At 35.9% G+C, this 24,600-nt stretch overlaps 1 protein-coding gene across 3 annotated transcripts in view; it reads left to right on the top strand.

The window, feature by feature from the left end:
* SRPK1 (SRSF protein kinase 1) overlaps positions 1 to 24,600 on the top strand; it is an 87,343-nt gene that overhangs the window by 39,980 nt on the left and 22,763 nt on the right. For all 3 annotated transcript variants that reach the window (XM_082639481.1, XM_082639483.1, XM_082639482.1), the window contains 6 exons: positions 9,020 to 9,138; positions 10,550 to 10,658; positions 11,582 to 11,669; positions 12,745 to 12,832; positions 22,133 to 22,239; positions 23,222 to 23,387. In XM_082639481.1, coding sequence (XP_082495607.1) covers positions 9,020 to 9,138; positions 10,550 to 10,658; positions 11,582 to 11,669; positions 12,745 to 12,832; positions 22,133 to 22,239; positions 23,222 to 23,387 — 677 coding nt within the window. The remainder of the gene's footprint in view (positions 1 to 9,019; positions 9,139 to 10,549; positions 10,659 to 11,581; positions 11,670 to 12,744; positions 12,833 to 22,132; positions 22,240 to 23,221; positions 23,388 to 24,600) is intronic.

Genomic DNA, 24,600 nt, shown 5'->3' with positions numbered 1-24,600 from the left:
GTAGTATGTGTCAAGTAATACTACCTGTGTACTAAGCATTATGCTAATGACATTAAATGTCAAATTCTCATAGCAGCTACTATCCCCATTTTATAAATAGTCATTTTTGAGGCTTGGGATGTTAAGTGACTCCCAGTTCAAGAAGTTACCCTTCAGGTAGTACCTGTGTTCTTGATATTCCATAACTGTTGCCTCCCAGAAATAAACTTACTTAGTCAAAGGATATATATTTTTTAAACTTTAAACTGCCAAATTACCTTTCACAAAGACTTCACCAATTTTTTTTTTTTTTTTTTTACGGTACGCAGGCCTCTCACTGTTGTGGCCTCTCCCGTTGCGGAGCACAGGCTCCGGACGCACCGGCTCAACGGCCATGGCTCACGGGCCTAGCCGCTCCGTGGCATGTGGGATCTTCCCTGACCTGGGCACGAACCTGTGTCCCCTGCCTCGGCAGGTGGACTCTCAACCACTGCGCCACCAGGGAAGCCCAAGACTTCACCAATTTTATTCCCATCAACAGCATAAAAGAGTGCCTACCCACTCCTTCCAAATCCTTGTCAATATATGAAATTGCTTTTTGATTTCTCCCAAGGCACTGGGCAAAAAATTGATCTTTGTTTTAATTTTTTCTCTGTTACTATTGATTTGACATCTTTTCATGCATTTATAGAACATTTGAATGTTTTCTTGAACTGGCATGTTATTAGTTTGAGTAATGCTAGGCTGCTGTATTAGTTTCCTATGGCTGCTATAAATTTAGTAGCTTAAAGCAACACAAAGTTATTATCTTACAGTTCTGTGAATTAGAAGTCTAAAATGGGTCAGCAGCGTGTTGTTTCTTCTGTAGGCTCTAGGGAAGAATCCATTTCCTTGTCTTTTCCAACTTCTAGAGGTTGAGTTGCCTGCATTCCTTGGCTCATGGCCCCTTCCTTGTATTGTCATCATATCTCACTCTGACCTTCCTGCTTCCCTCTTAGAAGGACCCCTTTCCCAAACAACTTCAGTTTTTCTCGTTGTTTTGAAATGCAATTTTATTTAATACTAAATTCTCATATTTATTTGAGTCTGTGGCTAGATTTCATTCTGATCCAGTACCAGGACTACAGAGTTTTAATTACTATAGTGTTATATTTTGCTATCTGGGGGCCAAATTCCCAATTATTTCTCTTGTTTGAAAATTTTTTGGCTGTTTTTGCTAATTTCCTTTTCCAAGATTTTACTGGTCAGGTTCTACAGAATACCATGTTGCTTTCAGTTGAGATTGTTTTGAATTTATGGATTACTTTCTGGAAAATAGACACTTAAAGGTTTGATTCTTCCCATCTAGGAGTATTCTATAGCTTGCTTTTGTTGGTTTGTTAAAGCATCATATACCCTTCAGATGTGTGTGTTTCTAGATTTTAGAGCTGTTGCTGTTGCAAATTTATTGCTTTTTATCTATTACATTTTTTATTGGTTATTGCCATTATGTAGAAATACTTTTGTTTCTGTAATTTGTATGGTAGTTTGTTTCTTCCTAAAACCCTTTATTGGTTGTACTAATTTTTCGGTTATTTTTCTCCAATTTTCTAGGTAAATAGCCACTTTGTAATGGTGACAGTTCTGGTTCTTTTTCTTGCCTTAAATTATTATCTGTTACTGCAAGTACAACTTTGAAAAGTAGCCATTAAACTGTGTAATTGTGATGAACATCTGTCTTTTGTGGGAATGCTCGTATGTTTCTGTGATTTTCTAATAGATAACTGAGTTGAGTAAGTTTCTCTCCACTTCGTTCCTAGACTACGAAGTGTTTCAGTCTTAAATGCATCTTGAATTTTGTCAGATGTCTTCATAATTTTTCTAAGAGTTTTCTTCTGTACATATATTAAATAGTGAATAACAGTAAGTTTCCTGTTGGAATTATCCTTTTATGTCTGCTTGTGAATATTACAATATTCAGTAGTTGAATATGAAGTTCACTGGTGAAACTGACCAGTAGGTTTCTGTTTGGTGTGTGTGTGTGTGCACACGCGCACACACGTGCATGCATGTGTGTTATTCTCTTCTGCTTTGGATGTCAGGGTTATGCTAGTGCTCTCAAATTAACTGGAAAGCTTTTCCAACTCTTAGAGATACAGTGGTACACTTTATTAACTGGTATTCTTCGTTGAAAATGTAGTAGCACTTGACCTTACTGTCTGACCAACTGACCTTGTTGCCTTTTAGGGGTGACTCTTCAATTTTTTAATCTCCATGATTGTTATATCCCTGTGGGGTTTTTTAAAATTAGTTTTGCCAGAGGCTTATCTATCTTATTAATCTTTTTCAAATAATTAATTTTCAATTTAGAGTTAAAATTTTACTCCTTTTATTTCTAGCTCTTTATTCAGTTAACAACAGCTTTTCTTGTTTTCTAATTGGTATACTCATGGTTATAAATTTTTCTCTTGAGTAAAGCTGAGTATGTCATAGATTTTAACATGTAATGCACTTATACCTAAATACTTTGAAATTTTTAATTTCATTTCCTCTTTAAATCAAGATCTGCCAAGATATTTTCATTTTATTCTCTAGTATGCCAATTTTTTTCAATGTTTGGAAAGAATGGATATAAAGTTACATATATGAATATATCAATTTAGATCAAACTTGTTTGTTATTTAAATTCTCTCTGTATACTTTTCATTTATTTGAATTGTTTATTCTCTATAAACAAACAGAAGAATCTAAGTTAACTATAGAAAATTTTTGTGCAGGTATAGATTTTTTCATGAATTAGGCATGCAGTTGAATCTCTCCCCTTTCCCCATTGCCATCATTTGTATGTTGTGATAAAGCCATGATTAACCTGAGAGAAGCAAAATAAAGTCACTTTTGAGGGTAACTTGATGGATAAGGTCAATAAGATTCCCAAGTGTATGATAATGTTTTAGCAAAATCTCAATAAGCCAACCATATGTTAGATTCATACTTGAACTTGAAAGCAATCAGAGCCAATATTTTTTAAACAAAATATTTGACATATACAAAAAAAGAAAAAAGAATAAAAGAAGAAATAATAACATGGTAGCTCCTACCCAGCTTAAGAAAATCTCATTACTGTACAGGTGATGCCCACGTATACTCCTCCTTGATCATATCTCTATATTATAGTTCACTTGTGGAGTTAATAGCTGTCCTGAATTTGTCCTGTATTTCTTTTGTGTTGTTCCTTTTTTCATTCTTTTTTCTCAGCTTTTTAAAAACAGATATAATTGACATATTGTGTAAGTTTAAAGTGTACAACCTATTGATTTGATGGATTTATATCGCATTGATGGATTTATATCACATTATGATTGCCATTGTAGTATTAGCTAATACCTCTGTTACATCTCATAATTATTATTTCTTCCAGTGGTGGGAACAGTTAAGATCTAGTCTCTTAGAAAGTTTCATGTTTGTAATACAGTTTTATTGTCTGTAATCACTGTACTGTGTGTTAGATCTCTAGGAATTATTTACCTACTCGTTGCAGTTGTGTAATTCTTTATATTTTAACTATATATTGGCTGTTTTGTATGTTTTAAAAATTTGATTGAAGGTGATGCATTGTATTTATTCTGCAGCTTGCTATTTGCATTCCATCTTATGTTTGTGCAGTTTATTCAAGCTGATGCATGTAGCTTATTCATTTTCACTGTTGGGTATAATATTTTATTATATCAAAATACTATAACTGGGCTTCCCTGGTGGCGCAGTGGTTGAGAGTCCGCCTGCCGATATAGTGGACACGGGTTCGTGTCCCGGTCCGGGAAAATCCCACATGCCACAGAGCCTGCGCCTCCAGAGCCCGTGCTCCGTAACGGGAGAGGCCCCAACAGTGAGAGACACGAGTACCGCAAAAAAATATATATATATACTATAACTTACCCATTCTCCTCTTGATGGACATTTAGTTGTTTCCTGCTTTTCGTTATTACAAACAGTGCTGCTGTGAACACAATTGTATATGCTCCTTCTAGGGTGTTCAGAGCAGCAAGATTCATAATAGCTAAAGAGTAGAAACAACCCAAATGTCCATCAACTGATTAATGGTTAAATTAAAATGTGTTCTATCCATATAATGGAATATTGTTCAGCCATAAAAAGTAGTGAAGTACTGATACATCCTACAACATGGATAAACCTTGAAAACATGTTAAGTGAAAGAAGTCAGTCACAAAAGACTGCATAATATGTGACTCTGTGTATATGAAATATGCAGAATAAGCAAATTCATAGAGACAGAAAGTAGACTAGTGTTTCCCAGAGTCTGGGGGAAGAGTGTAATGGTGAGTGATTGTTAATGGGTTTGGGGCTTTTGGGGTTGCCGGGGTGGGGGGAATGAAAATGTTCTAAATTTAGTTTGTGGTGATATTGCACAACTCTGAATATACTAAAACCACTGAACTGTACACTTTAGATTGGTGAGCTTATGGCATGTGAATTATATCTCACTAAAGAAGTGAAAGGTAATTTCTAGGACAGTATTTTTCAAACCCAACCCACTAGTAGGTTATAAACCAATTTTAGTGAGTTAGAATAGAGTTTGCAGGGTATTTTTGTTTTGAGCTATAAGAATTTCTTCATTTATTCTTTAGAAAACAGGGGAGTGGGGAGCTCACGTGGCTAGTTTGAGTATATAAATTCATGAAATGTTTAAGTGAAAACTCATAAATAGCATATTTATGATAGTTATGAATATATAATATTTGGCTGCAAAAAATTCAGTAAATTTTTGTTTGGTACTTTGGTTTTACTATTTATTTGGGTGATTAGTGATGATTATACCAGAAATGGAATCTTGAAAGGATCCTTGGAAATAAGAGAAAACACTCTAATTTGGCTTTTATCATCTCTTTGTTCACACTCCAGAGTTTCTGTGTCAAATCTGTCAAGCTTTTCTGCTACTTTCTGCCTTTCTCCCAGATTTTTGCCTTGGCTCTATTCTGTACCACAGCCAAATATATTCCTATTTCTAACATTCTGGTGTTTTGATCAGGTTATAAATTGACTCCTTTGGAAGCATACTGCTATTAAAATTTGATCTGTTGTCCATTTCAGTTTATATTAGAGATTTTGTAGATGTACTGGGTTAAATTTTATATGCTTTGAGAGCTTTAAAGTACTGATACAGTTTTTGTCTTCTGAATATGAATAGCAAATACTTGAGGCATGAAAATAGATATGAAGAGTTTAAAATCACAGATTGAAAGTATTTTAGAACTCTCCTTTTTTGTTCTAGGAAGAATTGTTTTCACTTTCAAATGTTAATAAGCTGAAATTTCTTTCTGTAGTATTCAGATTTTTTATACTGTTTTCTTATAACAACCATCAATCAAAGTTATAGTGATTTTGAGCTCTTTAATCATGTCATATCCTCATTATCTAATAGTAACTATCTCTGTTTTCTCAAATTTTCTTTTTGTTTTTTGTCTTTTTCTGACAGAGGCTTTTTTAAAAAATTATTTTATTGAAGTATAGTTGATTTACAGTGTTGTGTTAATTTCTGTTGTACAGCAAAGTAATTCAGTTATACATATAAATATGTTCTTTTTCATGTTCCTTTCCATTATGGTTTATCACTGGATATTGAGTATAGTCCCCAGTGCTATACAGTAGGACCTTATTGTTTATCCATTCTCTATATATAATAGTTTGCGTCTGCTAATCCTAAACTCCCAGCCCATCCCTCTCCCACCCCCTCCTGCTTGACAACCACAAGTCTATTCTTTATGTCTAAAACTGGGACCTTTAGTCAGTAAAACTGGTGTGTGTGTGTGTGTGTTTTGGCACGAGGCTGGGAAAAAATTAGACTGAGGATGTCATTAAAAGGCAATATTTAACGTGAGGGGCTTGTGGTTGCCAGGCCATTTTTGCCTTCCTCTGACAGAGGCTTTTTTCATTTGTCTGATATTCGTTGATTGACATCATGTATAAAAGCATAGCATTAGTAAAACATGGGCAGTTTGAGAAAGCCAAGACAATGCAGGGATCAGAAGGAAACTTAAAAACTATAAATCATATTGGGAAGAGAAAAGAAGGCATAGGAGTCTGTCGAAAAGGAATGTTCAAGAGAGAAAAAAAAAAGTATGGGAAACTAAAATATGGTAGAAATTTAAAGGATAATGCAAGTTAGGAAGATAAATCTCGAAAGTAGAATGAAAAACTTAAAGATGCATAAATAAGAGAAAATATAAGAAGATTAATGAAGTAGGCCAGTAGATCCAGAATCTGGCGGGGTGGGGGGAGTTCCAGAGAGAGTAGACAATATGAAGAAGATTGAATTTTCAGTGAATTACAGGAAATTTTCTCAACTGAATGAATCTCTGTTTTGCAAGTACATAGAAAGTACTTAGCAAGATGGATTTTTTTTAAAGCCACTCTGGAAATTTCAGAACATGAGGATTAAAGAGAAGGTCCTTCAAAACAAAAAACAAACCAAAAAACACCTTCCAGGGAGAAAAACAAGCCCTATTTCAAAGCTCAGAAGGCATTGATGGACTTGTCAACAGCACCACTGAAAGCTAGAATGCAACAGAGCAATTTATTTTATACCCAGACTGGCAGTCAAGGATGAGGATAAAATAAAATAAAGATAGGAGAGATCTTAATAAATTTACCTCCCATGCACTCATTCTCCAGAAGTTACTGATAAATGCGCACTATGAAAATGGAGTAAATCAAGATAGAGGAAGACTGGGATTGAGGACACAGGACATCCAACACACACAGAGATGACAGAACATTTAAGACATGTATATACTTAAAATTAATAAATATAAATGAAGTGTATTTTTTAATGAAATTTGAAAGTTAAAAATAGGATTTTTTCCCCCTTAGTTGATCAATTTCTCTTATTGATTTAGAATGAGACAGGATTTTCTTCTGTACCAGCCATGGTCAGGATAGAGACTTGTATTTTACATTGAGACCTGGAACTTATAATTCCTTTTTGAATCCTTGAACTGGGAATGATACTTAATAATGTTCGGTTTTATAACTAAAAACAACTTCACAAATACATATTCTTCCAAAAATGTTGCGAACCTTTAAAAAATAAATTTTTAACTTTACTACTCCCATGATACTTGTGGAATTGTAATATTCCAACATTTTCATGTCTGTTTTTCGCTAGTTATATTTCACTACTTTTCAAAAATTTCTCAATTGTAGTTATTAAAATGAAATTTTAATTGTAAAAGGCAACAAGTTTGAAATCAGAGAATTTGTTTTAGAAACATGTCTTAATCATAAATTTGGAAATGTTCATTCAGGCTCATTATTTCCACTTAGGAAAGTAAGCCAGGTAGTTCCATACTGAATAAATTTCCCAAAGACATGTTTTCACTGAGAATGAACACGTTGAATTATGCAGTTTTATAACTACTTTTGTGTCCTCTGGGGGACAAAAAAGTACCAAGAATTGAGGCAGGTTGGAATGGCCACCAGAAATCTAATAAATCTAGTAATGCTTGCCAAGGTATTTCTTATGTCTCAACAGCCCATGTAACTGATTCTGTTATTATAATTTTCTGTTAAATTGAATCTTTTGAAAAAACAATCTGATGAAACAGGTTTGAAAACACAAATAAAATACTGGAAAATGGGAATTAAAATTCCTTTTCCTACAACTACTGAAAAGAGTGCTGTGGACACTGTTTCTTTTGCTTAAAGCTTTACGAATCAGGCAGCTAATAAGTGTCAGAACCTGAATGCAATTCCAAGTCTTTCTGCCTCCTGAACTACTACTCAGTCCTCAAAAATTTTGATACAGCTAATTGACGGCATGTAGAGAAAGGAATCAATTTGAAAGTGTTTAATACATTATAAAACGAGATAACATTTTTACCTGTTAAATAAGTTAAGTTTTCTGAACTTAGTAATACTTAAATACTGGAAGCCCATATGTAGCTGGAGATGTAATTCACTACAACCCTATCAAAAAAGTCATACTATGTAATAATCCTAAAAACTGTTCACAGCCACAGACTGGAAGGAAATAGTCCAAAGTGTTAATATGTTCAGAGTAGAGATCTAACAAAATAATTATTTTCCAAATTTCCTACATTTAACTTTTTTTTTTTTTTTTTGGCTGCAGTGGGTCTTCACTGCTGTGCGTAGGCTTCTCCTTGCGGTGGCTTCTTTTGTTGCAGAGCATGGGCTCTAGGCGCGTGGGCTTCAGTAGTTGTGGCACACAGCCTCAGTAGTTGTGGTACGTGGGCACTAGAGTGCACGGGCTTCAGTAGTTGTGGTGCGTGGGCTCAGTAGTTGTGGCACGTGGGCTCTAGGGTGCAGGCTTCAGTAGTTGTGGCGAACAGGCTTAGTTGCTTCGCGGCATGTGGGATCTTCCCAGACCAGGGATCGAACCCGTGTCCCCTGCATTGGCAGGTGGATTCTTAACCACTGCACCACCAGGGAAGTCCTAACATGTTATTTTTATAAATAGGGTAAATGTTTCTATCTTTATCTGGTAGTTTAACTTTAGGGAAATAATTCTAAATACAGAATAAAGATTATCTAAAAATACTCAACAGCTTTATTTTTTAGTAGTGAAAAATTAGAAACAAATGTCCAGCTGAGCAGAATGTACCAGAGTAAATAGTGATACTTCTAAGGGAAATATGTAAGACTTAAGAGATTGCATAGGTATAAGGGGGAAAGTTTATAGTATAATAGGCAAAGCCGGATACAGATTTGTTTATAAAGCATGTGATTACCGATATATATTTTTATAAAAATACAGCAGATTACTGGAAGAAGGTCTGGTAGTTTTATCAGCAATTTTGTTTGGATATTGAGATTCAAGTAATTTTTTCCCTTTGTACTTTTATATATTTTCCAGATTTTATTTAATCATGTACTGACTTTTTAAAAACTAATATTTTCCTAACATGAGGTAAAGTGATAGGTAATGTTTTCCTAGGCTGCCACTACATACATTCTGTTTGTAGTATCTGTTAATTGGTCCTGTTTTCTTCTGTCCATATGGAATGAACATGTTTGTATTATTTCTTAGATCTGAAACTCAGCACCGAGGCTCTGCTCCCCACTCTGAGAGTGACCTCCCAGAGCAGGAAGAGGAGATTCTGGGATCTGATGATGATGAGCAGGAAGATCCCAATGATTATTGTAAAGGTAAGATTTTCTGTGAGGAGATACTAAGTAAGATGTGATCCATGTATATGCAGTTTTTCATTTGAATATTTGGTCTGTCAGCGTAAACAGTATTGATGCTTTCTGCTTATTGCATCCTTTTCTCTAAGTATAGGAATTAGTATTTCCTTTTACTTTGACTTAATTAAAGCTTAGTTTAAATTAAATTTGTTTCTGCTCCTTAAAAATGATAGTGCAGGGCTTCCCTGGTGGCGCAGTGGTTGAGAGTCCGCCTGCCGATGCAGGGGACACGGGTTCGTGCCCCGGCCCGGGAAGATCCCACATGCCGCGGAGCAGCGGGGCCCGTGAGCCATGGCCGCTGAGCCTGAGCGTTCGGAGGTTGTGCTCCGCAATGGGAGAGGCTACAACAGTGAGAGGCCCGCGTACCGCAAAAAAAATAAAAAAATGATAGTGCATATTTACCTTAGAAAATTTCAGAAATATGTTAAACAAAAAGAAAACAAAAGCCGTCTGTAATGCTGCCACCCAGAAGTAACCAGTGGTAAGATTTGGTATGTAGACTTTTGAAAAACACCTTTCACTATTCTTTTCTCAAAGTGATGATTACTAAGATACATTAAACTGGAATTATAGATACTTAAACTGTGTCATACAGTTGCCTGTTATCTTTTCTGTTTCTATTATGAAACTTTCCAGGATTCTTGGGTAGGATCTTCTTTGTTTTTTTTGTTTTTTGTTTTTTATTAGTTTCTGCTTTATAACAAAGTGAATCAGTCATACATATACATCTGTTCCCACATCCCTTCCCTCTTGCGTCTCCCTCCCTCCCTCCCTCCCTCCCACCCTCCCTATTTGGGTAGGATCTTATAACAGAATATCTCTTAATCATTGGGGAGAACCTGGTTCTTCTTCTCAGTAGGCAGAGATGCATGTTTAAATCCCTTGATTCCTGCCACTGTTGGCAGCCTTTTCAGGCCTTCCTGGTTTTTATGTTTTAGAAAAGCAATTTCTTTTTTTAAAGTTAAATAAATGGAATTCATTAATCTCTCTCCTAAAAAACATCCTGAGACTACAACTAGTCTCAAAATAGATTTATATGTTTAGATAAATCTTGGATTACTGAGGGGCAAGAATGTTGTGAAACATAACCTTCTTTTTGTTTGAGGATGACTTATTTTTTTAAGTAATTATTGGTTGTTCCACAAAGCATCACTTGCTCACTCTAAATCATTACTCTTATTCTTTAAGATATTTTTTGTAACATGAGCTCAATAATACTGTGTTGCTAACTTAACATTTTCTTTTGTTGAGTTGGTTGTGTTAGAAGAAACCATTTTTATTTGCTAAAAGGTGTATAGATGTTGAAAAACGTGTTGTGAGATACCTTTTCCTACTACTTAAGTGACTATTTCCCTCCCGTTGTTTCTTCCAGGAGGTTATCATCTTGTGAAAATCGGAGATCTATTCAATGGGAGATATCATGTGATCCGAAAGTTGGGCTGGGGACACTTTTCAACAGTGTGGTTATCATGGGATATTCAGTAAGTTTTAGTGATCCTGCAAGAGAATTAGGTGATTCCTAAATGTTTGTGTCTGATTTTCCACTTTTAGTCTAAGCTCTAGACTGATGTCTTGATAAGAATCTTATTACTGCGAATCTTTATGTTCTTGGGCAAATGACTTTCCTGGGTGAAGAGTCAGCTTAGAGGAGACACAAGATTGATTAAATTAGTATCACTAAGGCGCTTGAAACTCCCAAATTCAAAACATTACAAATACCCAAAGAAAGTGTAGTATATAAGTTCATAGTTTTTCTCATTGGAGTAGAGCTAAATTTTTGGATGATGCCCTAGACCAACCTTTGTGAAATTACCTATTTTTTTGTATTTTGTTTTGATAACAGATTTGTTCAGCCATTCGTTCAGTGTAAAACTTCTCTACATAAAAATCACAGGCAATTAACATTGGATGTTTACCTAAAAGTGTACCATCTATCTTTGGTGAGACAGCAGTTGCTATCTGTGTGCTTAATTTTTTATCAGTTTTTCACCCAAGTATTTCTTCTGGCTTCTTAGAGGAAAGTATTATAGCTTTTAACCTTTTAGGTTTTGCTATACAGATATACAGAATACTTCTGATTTGGTGGAGCTTTCCCCCTTATTTATCCGCACTTCATGGTTTTACTTGGATTCACGGAACATTCAGAAAGTAGATTTTAACTTAGAGGGAATGTTTGGTGACTGACATTACCCAGGAACAGATTTTCTTCTTCTCCTAAGTTATATTTGGCCAGTTAGTGCTATTAAGAGGTACAGGTGATCCCATAGTAGTAGTTCGTGTTTGAGTACAGGGAAATATGAAATCAATGTTTGTACTTCTGTCGCTGTCTCCCAGTTATAGTTAAATCTTAGCTTCCTAACATAAAGGTAGAGCATTTAGTCTTAATTGCCTGTTTGTTTCTTAGGGGGAAGAAGTTTGTGGCAATGAAAGTAGTTAAAAGTGCTGAACATTATACGGAAACAGCGCTTGATGAAATCCGGTTGCTGAAATCAGTAAGTATTAGATTGTATTTGTGAGCTGCAAAGCATTATAAATAAATAAAGTTTTATTCAGTTAAGATATGCCAAGTGTATACTCTTTGGCATGGCTCATTTTTACTGTAAAGTTCCAGTATCCTTAAAGAGGTAGAGGAAGACAGTATTTACACATCCTGTGTATGTGGTAGGGAACTGGTGGAATATGCTGTGATGGGAATTCTCCCTACATATACAATGGAAAATAACCTTGCAAATAAACAGAAATGTTTATTGAGTATGTTTTATGTGCCAGATAGCACAAAGAATGTTTTTCTTTCCTGCTATAGTTAAAAAAAGTTGTGTGAATAAATATATAATATCTATTTTGTTTTAAAATCTTATACAAATATATAAAAATAAGCACTGTATTTTTACTAATTCCCTTTATTACCTGGAAACTTAGGTAAATATTATCAAAAACTTATTTTCAGTTTTGTTACAAATTAGTAAATGTCAGTGTAGTAGAAGGAGCTTAAACTCAGAGTTAGAAAACATGAGTTTTAGGGCCAGCTCTATCCAAATATATCCTTCAACTCATCTTTTTATTTCTTCTGAGCCTTAGGTTTTTCATTTGTAAAGTGAGGAAGCTAGACCAGGAGAGCTCCAAGGAAGTACTTTTCGAAGTGCCAGTCTGTGATAAGATAAGGAGGTCATGCCCCAAAGTAAATCAGTGTACTGCTTCCTTCCCTCAGAAAGTTTTTCTATGAAAAAAAATGAAGGCTGAATAAACAGTATGGTTAGTGCTATGGTTGACTGCATCCTGCAAAAGCTCCTGAATTCCTCCTGGTCTGGTAACTAGCAGTTAATTTGGGAGTAGCAAGATGGTATAATTAAACAATAGTCTTTGTTGATTGTGTTTTCTTTTGTGAACTGCTTATATTAAGTTCTTTGTTTGAGCTATTAAAATTTTATGTTTGTCTCATAGATTTGTATGAGCTCTTTCTTGGAGTAATCCTTTGTTCTATTTGCTGCAGGTATCCCCTCCCCCACCACCATTTGGTTTATTTCTATGGTTTCCCTTTTGCTAAGCATTGTTTCTTCCCTGTTATAGGTTCGCAATTCAGATCCTAATGATCCAAATAGAGAAATGGTTGTTCAACTACTAGATGACTTTAAAATATCAGGAGTTAATGGAACACGTATCCTTTTTAAAACCTATTTGAAAACAAATCATGAAATAACTTTATCCCAAAGAAAGGAACAAGATTTGTACAGGTAGCACTGGTCTCTTCTCTCAAAACAAACTATAATCAAATTACTTTATTTTATTGTAAACTTTTGAACACAGATATGAATCGGGTCTCTCTTCGTATGTTGTGATTTTTTAGGCTATTGGTTTTACACTTTTTTCCTTTTTTCAGGCAAATTAAAACCAAACCCAAAAGAAACTTTTTAAGAAAAGAACCTTGTACTAGTAAGTAGCTTCTATGATTTTTATCAATTAGCGCAGAAATTTTAATGGAGTTAATGAGAAATACTGGGTAAAGGACTTCCCTGGTGGTCCAGTGGTTAAGAATCTGCCTGCCAATGTAGGGGACATGGGTTCGATCCCTGGTCCAGGAAGATCCGCAGAGCAACTAAGCCCATGCGCCACAACTACTGAGCCCGTGCTCTAGAGCCTGCGATCTGCAACTGCTGAAGCCCGTGCACTCTAGGGCCCATGCTCCACAACAAGAGAAGCCACCGCAGTGAGAAGCCCCTGCACCTCAACGAAGAGTAGCCCCACCTCACCGCAACTAGAGAAAGCCCACACGCAGCAATGAAGACCCAGTGCAGCCAAAAATAAATAAATTAATTAAAATTTCAAAAAAAGAAAGAAATACTGGGTAAACAAGAATTTTATCTCAGTATTTAAGAGGCTGTACATGTATGCTTAAAATCTAAACAGGTGTAATTGTTCTCATTCTGTCATAATGGAAAAACTGACTTGTTTTATGTTTTGATCCGGAATTTTAGAATTTTAAAGTTGAAAGGAATGTTAGCTACTTTTTCCCCCACAGGTTAATATCAGAGTGACATGCACGGAAGTAATTGAAAGGTTGTTGCAACAGCTATGCTTGTAAAGGCCTATCACATTTTTCAGAATGAAAGATGAAGAAGAATCTCACTTGGATTGGAGAGTCTGAAACCTGTTTATAAACTATTTTAAAATGTATAAGAAAAGACACTGCATATATCATTCTACTTTCCCTGCATGTTTAGCTTCTCTTAGCACACATTTTTAATTGCCAGTGATGATCTTTTTTTAAGGAGATGGGCTACATAGGTCCCATCTCTAATCATGTGGACTATGGTTAGAGATTTGAACAGAGAAGCAAGGAGAGAGGATGAAAAAGGAGAGAGAACAGGTGATAACATAAAGATTTTATCTATCATTCTGAAGTTAGTTTTCAGTTACTTCCTTGGAGAAATGTATATCAAATCCCCCCCTTCCCCAAATCTCTAAGGAAAGTGGTACAAGAAGCATTCCATATGAATCATCATTTTATGTCTGTTGTGGTCATTTCATAGATGACTTACTCTGTGTGTGTGTGGTATGCATGTTTTCAAAGAATTGAGAGGAAGGCTAACCATGAAATAAAACCATACAGGATGTCATGATGGCCGTTAGGTTCTGTTTCCCTATTTCTTGATCTTGTAATGTTTCTCACTGTGCCACATTTTCCTATTAATTTGGGAATATTATAGTAAAACTGTAGAAGTATTCTAAATAGTCTCCTCAGTAATGCTGAGTACCTTTATTTGACCCTAAGCAAGAAGGCTTTGTTTTTAACTATTGAAATATCTTATTAGATTTGAATTTCAAGCTCTAAGATATTTTCCAGACATTACCAGATGGTTTCTCTGTAGTTTCTATCCACTGAGTTCCTATTTTATTCATTTCTCCCTTTATCCTTAGCCATTTCTCTTTGCCCTTCCTCCTACTTGTCTCCCAGCTTTCTTGGCTACTGCATTATTTGCTGCTTCTAGAGATTAGAAAGGATAAAACGCAGAGCACTGAGTTAAGGTTTAATGGATTATGTCATTCTCCTGCCCCTCGTCTCTTTTCACAACACAGGTATACCTGCATGGAGCTATATATCTGTATTTTTCATTGTATCTGAGCATACTGCTTTTTCTCTGGAGCACTGTCCTTTCTCATATTGAAGTATCACAGGACTCTGAACTAGGAAGTTAATACAGACTTCAGTATAAATGGGTTCATTCTACTTCCATGAGTGGTGAGGGGAGAAGAGTGATTAAGGGACAGCTGATCTTTATATAATACTGACATTAGGGGGCTTCCCTGGTGGCGCAGTGGTTGAGAGTCCGCCTGCCGATGCAGGGGACACGGGTTCGTGCCCTGGTCCGGGAAGATCCCACATGCCGCGGAGCGGCTGGGCCCGTGAGCCATGGCCGCTGGGCCTGTGCGTCCGGGGCCTGTGCTCCGCAATGGGAGAGGCCACAACAGTGAGAGGCCCGCGTACAGCAAAAAAAATAAAAAATAAAAATAAATAAAAAAAATAAAAAAATACTGACATTAGTAAGTGTCTTTTTTTTTTTTTCCTTTACACCATCTCCCACAAAATTTTTTTTCACAGATTCTTTTGATATTTTACCCAGTTCTTCTTGTTTTTTAAGCTACTGAATGGTCATTTTTATATCACTGCTTACAAATTAAAATAACATTGTCAAATTGTAATCTCTCAACAGATGAAAGTTAATATTAAAGCTAGGAACATGAAAATAACTTAAAAATTCTGTTTTCTGGTTTGTTTAATCAATCTGCATTCTAAAATACCTTATTTTGATATATTTCATATATACAGAAGTAGAATAGTTTGATGAATCCTCATAGATCATTCCCATTTCAGAAGTTATCAACTCACAATCAGTCTTGTTTTGTCTGTATCTCCTGATAATTTTGTGACCAATCTTAAAGATATTTTTTCATCCGTAATTATTTTAGAATGTATCTCCAAAAGACAAAGACTTAAAATATAACCCCAACACAGTTATTATTCCTAAAAAATTGGGGATGAGTTTCTTAAGTCCTTTTTTCTAGTCAGTGTTTAAGTCTCTCCAAATGTCTCATACTTTTTTTTTCTTTTAGTTTTTTTATTCTTAATTTCAGTCAGGAGCCACAAGGTTTTTGACAGTTCCTTTATGATTTGGCACATCAAAATGTTCCAGGCTCATTTTGTGCGTTTCCTGTCCCAAACCTGGGGTCAGCCATTTCTTTAAAAAGCCTTAATTCCTGTGAGTGGGAAATGGGGAACAGAATCTAGGCACTAGGTATATACTTTGCTACTGGGTTGATTATTGCCATCACTTTTATGATTTCTTGATCCATTGCAAAGAGCAAATACCTTCATTCCCTTCCCCCCCTTCCTTTTTCTGGGTCACTTGAAGTTGCCCCTGCAGCTTACTTTTGTGGGTAGGTGGGTTTATTTGTTCGTTTGTATTACTTTTTCTTTGTGTATTTCATTTTGGATAGTTTTTATTGCTGTACCTTCGAGTTCACTAATCTCATTCTGCAGTGCTTAATCTGCCATTTATCCCATCCCCCTGGATGGGATTTTTCTGCTTTTCATCTCAGAAGTTCAATTTGGGTCTCTTTTTTTTTCTTCCAGCCTTATTGAGGTATAATTCACATACAGCAGTGTATAAGTATAAGGAATACAGCATAATGATTTGACTTGCATACATCATTAAATGATTATCACACAATAATTCATCTCATAAAATAACAAAATTAAATAGAAAAAAAATATTTTTCTTTGTGGTGAGAACTCTTAGACTACTCCCAATAACTTACATATATAACATATAGCACTGTTAATTATATTTATTGTATTGTACATTATATCCCTAGTACTTATCTTATAACTGGAAATTTATACCTTTTGACTGCCTTCATCCAGTTTCCCCTCCCCTAACCACCACCTCTGCTAACCACAGATTTGATCTTTTTCTTTTGAGGTTTTTTTGTGTGTGTTTTTTTTTTTTTTTTTTTGCGGTATGCGGGCTTCTCACTGTTGTGGCCTCTCCCATTGTGGAGCACAGGCTCTGGACGCGCAGGCTCAGCGGCCATGGCTCACAGGCCTAGCTGCTCCGTGGCATGTGGGATCTTCCCAGACCGGAGCACGAACCCGTGTCCCCTGCATCGGCAGGCGGACTCTCAACCACTGCGCTACCAGGGAAGCCCCTGTTTATTTTTGAAGTATAATTGACCTATAACACTATGTTAGTTCTGGTGCACAATGTGGTGATTTGATATTTCTGTACATTTCAAAATGATCACTGTGATAAGTCTACTTAGCTTATGTTACCATACAAAGATATTACATAGTTATTGACTATATTCCCCAAATTGTACATTTCACACCCATGACACTTATTTTGCAACTGGAGTTTTATACTACTTAATCTCTTTCAGCTATTTCTTTCCTCCTTCCACCTTCCTCCCCTCGCAACCACCTGTTTGTTCTCTGTATCTGTAACTTTGTTATGTTTGTTCATTTGTTTTGTCTTTTATATTCCACATTATTAAGTGAAATCGTACAGTTTTGTCCTTCTCTTGTCTCACTCATCTCACCATCCATGTCACAAATGGCGAGGTTTCATTCTTTTTTATTGCTGAGTCACATTCCATTAATATATATACACCACATCATCTTTGCATCTCTCTTTTTTTCTATATATATCTTCTGTATCTCTTTTCAACATATGGAATACTGCTATAACTATTTAATTTCCTTGTCTGCTAATTCTAACATCTGGGTCAGTTCTGGGTCAATTTCAAATGATTGATTTATTACTGTATCTAATTTTCAGATACATTTTACTGCACCTTTGTTGCCTGGTAGTCTTTGATTGAGACACTGTGATTTTTACCTTGTTGGCTCCTGGATATGTTGTATAGCTATAAATCTTGAGCTTTGTTCTGGGATGCAGTTGTTACTTGGAAGCACTTTGATCCTTTTCAGATTTTACTTTTATGATTTGTTAGTTGACTCCAGAGCAGTGTTCAGTCTAGGGCTAATCATTCCTTCTACTGAGGCAAGGTCTTCTGAATAATCTACCCAATGCCCCATGACTATGAATTTTTCTAGTTTTTTTTCTTAATTGAGATATAATTGACATATAACATTGTATTAGTTTTGGGTGTACAACATAATGATTTGATGGATGTATACATTGCAAAATGATTACCATAGTAAGTTTAGTTAACATCCATCACCACACATACTTAGTTTTTTTCTTGTGATGAGAAGTTTAAGATTTACTGTCTTAGCAACTCTCAACTACACAATATAGTATTATTAACAATAGTCACTATGCTGTACATTACACACCCAGGACTTACTCATCTTTTTTTTTTTTTTAATTCATTTATTTATTTATTTTTGGCAAGGCGGATTCTTAACCACTGTGCCCCCAGAGAAGTCCCAGACTTAATTCATCTTATAACTGGAAGTTTGTACCTTCTGACCACCGTCACCCATTTCCCCCACCCCCCACCTTTGGCAACCACTAATCTGTTTTCTGTATCTATGAGTTTGTTGTTTTGTTTTGTTTTTAGATTCCACATATAAGTGAGATCATACAGTATTTGTCTTTCTCTGTTTTATTTCACTTAGCATAACACCCTCAAGGTCCATCCATGTTATCATAAATGGCAAGATTTCTTTCTTCATATGGCTAAATAATATTCCATTGTGTATGTAGACCATATTTTCTTTATCCATTCATCCATCAGTGGACGCTAGGGTTGCTTCCATGTCTTGGCTGTTGTAAATAATGCTGCAGTGAACATGGGGGTGCACATCTCTTTAAGTTAGTGATTTTGTTTTCTTCGGATAAATACCCAAAAGTGGAATTGCTGGAATGTATGGTAGTTCTCTTTTTAGTTTTTTTTGAGGAACCTCCATACTGTTTTCCATAGTGGCTGTACCAGTTTACATTCCCACCAACAGTGCACAAGGGCTCCTTTTTCTCCACATCCTCACAAACACTTGTTATCACTTGTCTTTTTTTTTTTTTTTTTTTTTTGCGGTACGCAGGCTTCTCACTGTTGTGGCCTCTCCCATTGCGGAGCACAGGCTCCGGACGCGCAGGCTCAGCGGCCATGGCTCACGGGCCCAGCCGCTCCGCGGCATGTGGGATCTTCCCAGACCGGGGCACGAACCCGTGTCCCCTGCATCGGCAGGCAGACTCTCAACCACTGCGCCACCGGGGAAACCCCACTTGTCTTTTTTATATAATAGCCATTCTAACAGCTGTGAGGTGGTATCTCACTGTGGTTTTGATTTGTATTTCCCTGATGATTAGTGATGTTGAACACCTTTTCATGTACCTGTTGGCCATCTGTATGTCTTCTCTGGAAAAATATGTGTTCAGATTCTTTGTTCATTTTTTAATCAGATTGGGTTTTTCCCCCCTATTGAGTTATATGAGTTCTTTATATATTTTTGATATTAACCCCTTATCAGATCTTTGATTTGCAAATATTTTTTCCCATTCCATAGGTTGCCTTTTCATTTTCATTTTGTTTCCTTTGCTCTGCAGAAGATTTTTAGTTTGATGTAGTCCACTTCTTCATTTTTGCTTTTGTTGACTTTGTTTTTGGTGTCAGATCCAAAATATCATCGCCAAGACCAATGTCAAGGAGCTTACCACCTGTGTTTTCTTCTAGGAGTTTATGGTGTCAGGTCTTATGTTCAAGTCTTTAATCCATTTTGAGTTGATTTTGGGGTCTAGTGTAAGATAATGGTCCAGTTTCATTCTTTTGCATGTAGCTGTTCAGTTTTCCCCCCATGATTCATTGAAATTACTGTCCCCATTGTAAGTTCTTGGCTCCTTCCTTTGTTGTAAATTAATTGACCATATATGTGTGGATTTATTTCTGGCCTATGACTGAATTTTTCTAGTCCTTTTGATGAAAGCAGATACTGTTGGAGCCCTGTGAGAATGCTGGGCACTATTCCCTCTAATCTTTTCAGATGATTTTTTTCCCCTCTAGTAGTTTCCTCATATACCTATGCTGATTACTACTCTACTGAATACTTGAGGGGGATCCCTTTTTAGATCTCCAGGGTTCTCTTTCTCTGCAGTTCTCTCCTCTCTAGTATTGTTCTGTGAACCATAGCTGCTGCCTTGATCTCCCAGGACTCTCAGCTCCGTCTGTTTAACTCAAGGGGTTTGCTTGGAGAGTCTCAAGACAGTAAGAAGACAGTGATCTCTCAGGGAGGTCTTCTTTGTCCAGGGTCTTTAAATCTGTTGTTTTATGTATTTTGTCTGATTTTGTTGTCGCTTAAAGCAAGAGGGTTAAGCCAGTCCCTGTTACTCGATCTTGACTGAAGCAGAAGTTCCTAGATGTTTGTTTAACTCTAAGAAATTACCAACCAGTTTTCCAAAGTGGTTGTACCATTTTATACTTATGTTAGCATAATATGGGAGTTCTAATTGCTCCATATGCTCATCTACATTTGGTCATGTTAGTCTTTTTATTTTAGTTATTCTGTTGAGTTTGAAATAGTATCGTCCTGTAATTTTGATTTGTATTTTCTGAGGTAATCATGTCCCGTTTTTAATCTCCTTTAATTAAGAACGGTTCCTTTCATGGCATTCACTCATTCCCCCCCCCCCCGCCCCCCGCCACTGGCCAGAGAATCCAGGCCAGTTGTATTGTTCCTTAATTTGGATTTGTCTGATTATTTCCTCATGATTAAGTTCATTAATCATTTTTGTCAAGTATACTACATGGATGTTTTATTTTTCTCAGTGTATTACATCAGAGGGCACATAATGTGAATTTGTGCTTATCATTGGTGATGATATGTTTGATTACATGGTTAAGGCAGTGTCTGCTCGATATCCCTGTTTAAAAGTATCTTTTTCCTTTTATAATTAATAAGCAACCTATGGGGTGATAGTGTGACACTGTGAGAATTCTTTTTCCCCTAGCAATCTTCACTTAGTAGTTTTAGTATTCATTAATTCTTATCTGAATCAGTTCAGTTATTACTATAGTGATGATAAAATGGTAATTTTTTTATTTCTGTCATACTTTATGTATTTATTAGTTGACTTTTTCTCTGAAGAAGACATTTTCCTCCCCCGAACACAAACTTATTTTATTATCCCATTTGGATTCATTCTGTTTTTAATTTATAAGCTAATTCATAACTTCACTCTTTAAAATGTTCTCAGCTTTGGCCGGTGGCTTCTTTTTTTTTTAAAATAGATTTTATTTATTTATTTATTTATTTATTTATTTATTTATTGGTTGCGTTGGGTCTTCGTTGCTGCACACGGGCTTTCTCTAGTTGCGGCAAGGTGGGGCTACTCTTCGTTGTGGTACGCAGGCTTCTCCTTGCGGTGGCTTCTCTTATTGGGGAGCTGGGCTCTAGGCGAACAGGCTTCAGTAGTTGTGTCACGTGGGCTTCAGTAGTTGTGGCTCGCGGGCTCCAGAGCACAGGCTCAGTAGTTGTGGTGCACAGTTGCTCCGCAGCATGTGGGATCTTCCTGGACCAGGGCTTGAACCCGTGTCCCCTACATTGTCAGGCAGATTCTTAACCGGCCAGTGGCTTCTTCAAGCTGGTTCCTGTTTCCTCCTGACGTGTTTCCTTACTGTTGGCACAGCAGGGTATTCCAGGTTTTCCCTGGATTTGGCCATTTCTTTAAGGAGTCCAGGTTTTCCTTTAGCAGAGAATCTTATTTAAAACAAAAGTCTGAGCACTAGATCATTATTACATATGTATGTCTTGACTTTCCAATTTATGTAGAAGCTTCTAGAGGTTGAAAATACCAACATCTTCTGACTAAAATCCCTGCAGTGCCCTAGCCCTGGCACTACTAGGCCCAAGGAGTATTCCTGTTATGAGGCGTGATTAGGGTGTTCATACATAAGAGAACACATGGTGGCAGTAGAATCAAGATTAGTTTTGTAAAGTAAAGAGCATAAAGCAAGTCAGTTTCCTATTTTTTTTAAATGTTGATATTTACATTTTTTAGCTCGTTTTGGTACTTGTCTTCTTTCGCTAAAGCCAATTTTATTTTTCCTTGCTTTGATACTATGAGAGTAGGCGTTGTTACCCTGGACGTTAGTTTCGACATCAGGGAAGAGACTAATCAATACCTTAAGCCTAGTGCTTTCACTAACTTTATGTATATGTTTCACTTTTATTTTTATCACTGAGTGTTTTAATGTGCATAGTTTTATTAATAAACCAGCACACCCCAGAGTTTTCCATACTTTGGGTATTTTCTGTGACTAAAGCATTAATTAACCTTTAGAATTTCAGAATATTGACAGCTAGATTTTCTTTTTTAGTCAAGCTCTATAACTCTTTATACTGAAAGAATACAATAATAATTTCATTGAGGTGGAACACAGCTTGTCTTGCCCCCTTTCTTCTCTTCTGTCTCCCTTTTCCTCCTTAACAAACTCCTAGATATCTGCATGGTGTTTGAAGTTTTGGGGCATCATCTGCTCAAGTGGATCATCAAGTCCAATTATCAAGGGCTTCCTTTGCCTTGTGTCAAAAAAATTATTCAACAAGTATGTATCTTAATATTTTCTATGTGGTGGATTTTTTAAGGTTATGCTCCATTTATAGTTATTATAAAATATTGGCTATATTCCTTGTGTTGTGCAGTATATCCTTGTAGCTTATTTATTTTATACATAATAGTTTGTATGTGGTGATTTTTTTAGATTCTTAAAGTGTCAGGTCAGGAGTTTCCTATTTCCAATAGAATTTTTATTTTTAAAACAAGGTTTTTTTAATTGCTGAAATTATTTATTCCGCCCCTAGGGTTTATTGTGTTTATTCTATTTTTAAATGTTTTAGCATAACCATTTTCCCCCAGGTTCATCTTCTGTAATAATTATTAGATGGGGAGCTGATTTTTGAAATTTGGAGCCCTTATCCAGAAGTTCTGGTTGTGAAAATTGATTATATATTAATAGAAAATTGTCAAATTATTACCGTCTCTTTATATAACATTATTCATGAGCATTTTCTCATATTCTTAATAGCTTTCAATATATAGTGAAGAAGTTTGTCATCAGGAAGGTGGTAATACTTCAGAGGGCAAACAGTTTGTTTAGATAATGTGTTTTGTTGGACAGAGCTCCAAACTGGGAAGCAAGAGACCTCAGTTCTTCATCAACAAGGAAATTTGAATTTAAAGATAGCTAACTCTCTTTCATGACCTACATTTCAGTAGTTAAAGGACAGTGTCAACCGTTTATTCTTCGTCTCTGTAATGTATCAATAAATATCTCCAAATAGAATTAGCTTTGTAAAACTTGGAAGAACTTGTTATTGTAAATAAACTCTTGCCTTTGTTCATAGTTTACAATTAATCTTTCTGGGGAAGTTTGTTGTGCTTTAAAAAAAATGCTTTCTTCTCTGTAGTAGAAAACTACCATATCATTTTTACTTTTTATTTTTTCAAAATGTTGTATTGTGATTTTTTCCTTCTCCAGAAAGACTTGTATTTTGTGTTTGCAAGTCTACTGCTCTATTCCCATTCAGGTGTTACAGGGTCTGGATTATTTACACACCAAGTGCCGTATCATCCATACTGACATTAAACCAGAAAACATCTTGTTGTCAGTGAATGAACAGTACATCCGGAGGCTGGCTGCAGAAGCAACAGAATGGCAGCGATCTGGAGCTCCTCCACCTTCTGGATCTGCAGGTATATTTTCTTTGGGGACTTCACTTTCATTAGAAGTTAAGAGAAGTTCTTGTTTTTATCCTGTTACCTGACAGTTAAGTAAAAGTAAAGCACCACTAATTCATTTAACAGTAAGATACAGTAAGTACTTACATAAGAAATAGTTCTAGCCTTCAAAAGACTTTTTATACTCAGTATTATTCCCGTAGAGGAAGAAGACTGTGCCTTTTAGGTCCAGATATGTTGTGTATTATAAAAGCTGATTCATGTTGTTGTTAAAATGTTTTCTCTTGTGATTTGATGGTCTTTTTTGATGTTCATACATGCTCACCTATGTGAATCAGTGATCCCTGTGCAGGGGCAAGATAACATTGCTAGTAAGAGCTTGGGTTTAAGCACTGGAGTGGACACACCTATTTTGAATCCTTGCTTCATTCATTGAATGACCTTGGGCACATGACTTGACTTCTTTTTTCTCATGCAGGAGTTACTCGGATTAAATTTCATGTTAAAGCAGTTAGTAGTATGCCACACAGTATTATGCGTTAAATAAATGGTGGCTACTATGATTATAATGATTTTTTTCCATTTGTGGTACAGATTTTAATTTTAGTAGTTTAATTATATTTGAGGAACCCTCTTGATCCTCAAGTTGAAATATCAATTATCCAGAGACTTCCTTTGAAAAAGAAGACCTACAAAGGGGGCAAGGGGCAGTTGTTCAGTGGGCATAGAGTTTCATTTTTGCACAATGAAAAAGTTCTAGAAATGTTGCACAACTATGTGAAATTAACACTACTGAACTGTATGCTTAAGGATGGTTAAGAGGGAAATTGTATATTACAAGTTTCTTACCACAATTTAAAAAAAAAATTTTTTTTTTAAGGAAGACTGAAGATTCTACCTCCCACCTAAGCTAAACTAATATCCATAACATGCTATGTAATAAATTACTGTAGCTTTTGATGCTACTCTCCTTTTAAAACTGACAAGTGTCACAGGGAAGAATTAGTCCTGGGTGAGGGTGAGAGGGTTGTTGGCCTATCCTTTTCTGTTTTAAGCAGTACATGGGAATGAGTTTTTAGCAGCATTAATGATGTAAGTCAGAAAGAAGGATTTGGTTCTTTGCATATATTGATACTATCTGGAGAAGAATTTATTTAAATTTATTTTAAGTTTGTTGACTTTTGTATGCATTGTTTGTTCTTTTTAAAAAAATAATGTTGCTTCTACC

Source organism: Mesoplodon mirus, assembly GCF_964341445.2.
Source record: "Mesoplodon mirus genome assembly, chromosome: 12".
Taxonomy (NCBI): Eukaryota; Metazoa; Chordata; class Mammalia; order Artiodactyla; family Ziphiidae; genus Mesoplodon; species Mesoplodon mirus.
This window is presented reverse-complemented; position numbering and strand designations above follow the sequence as displayed.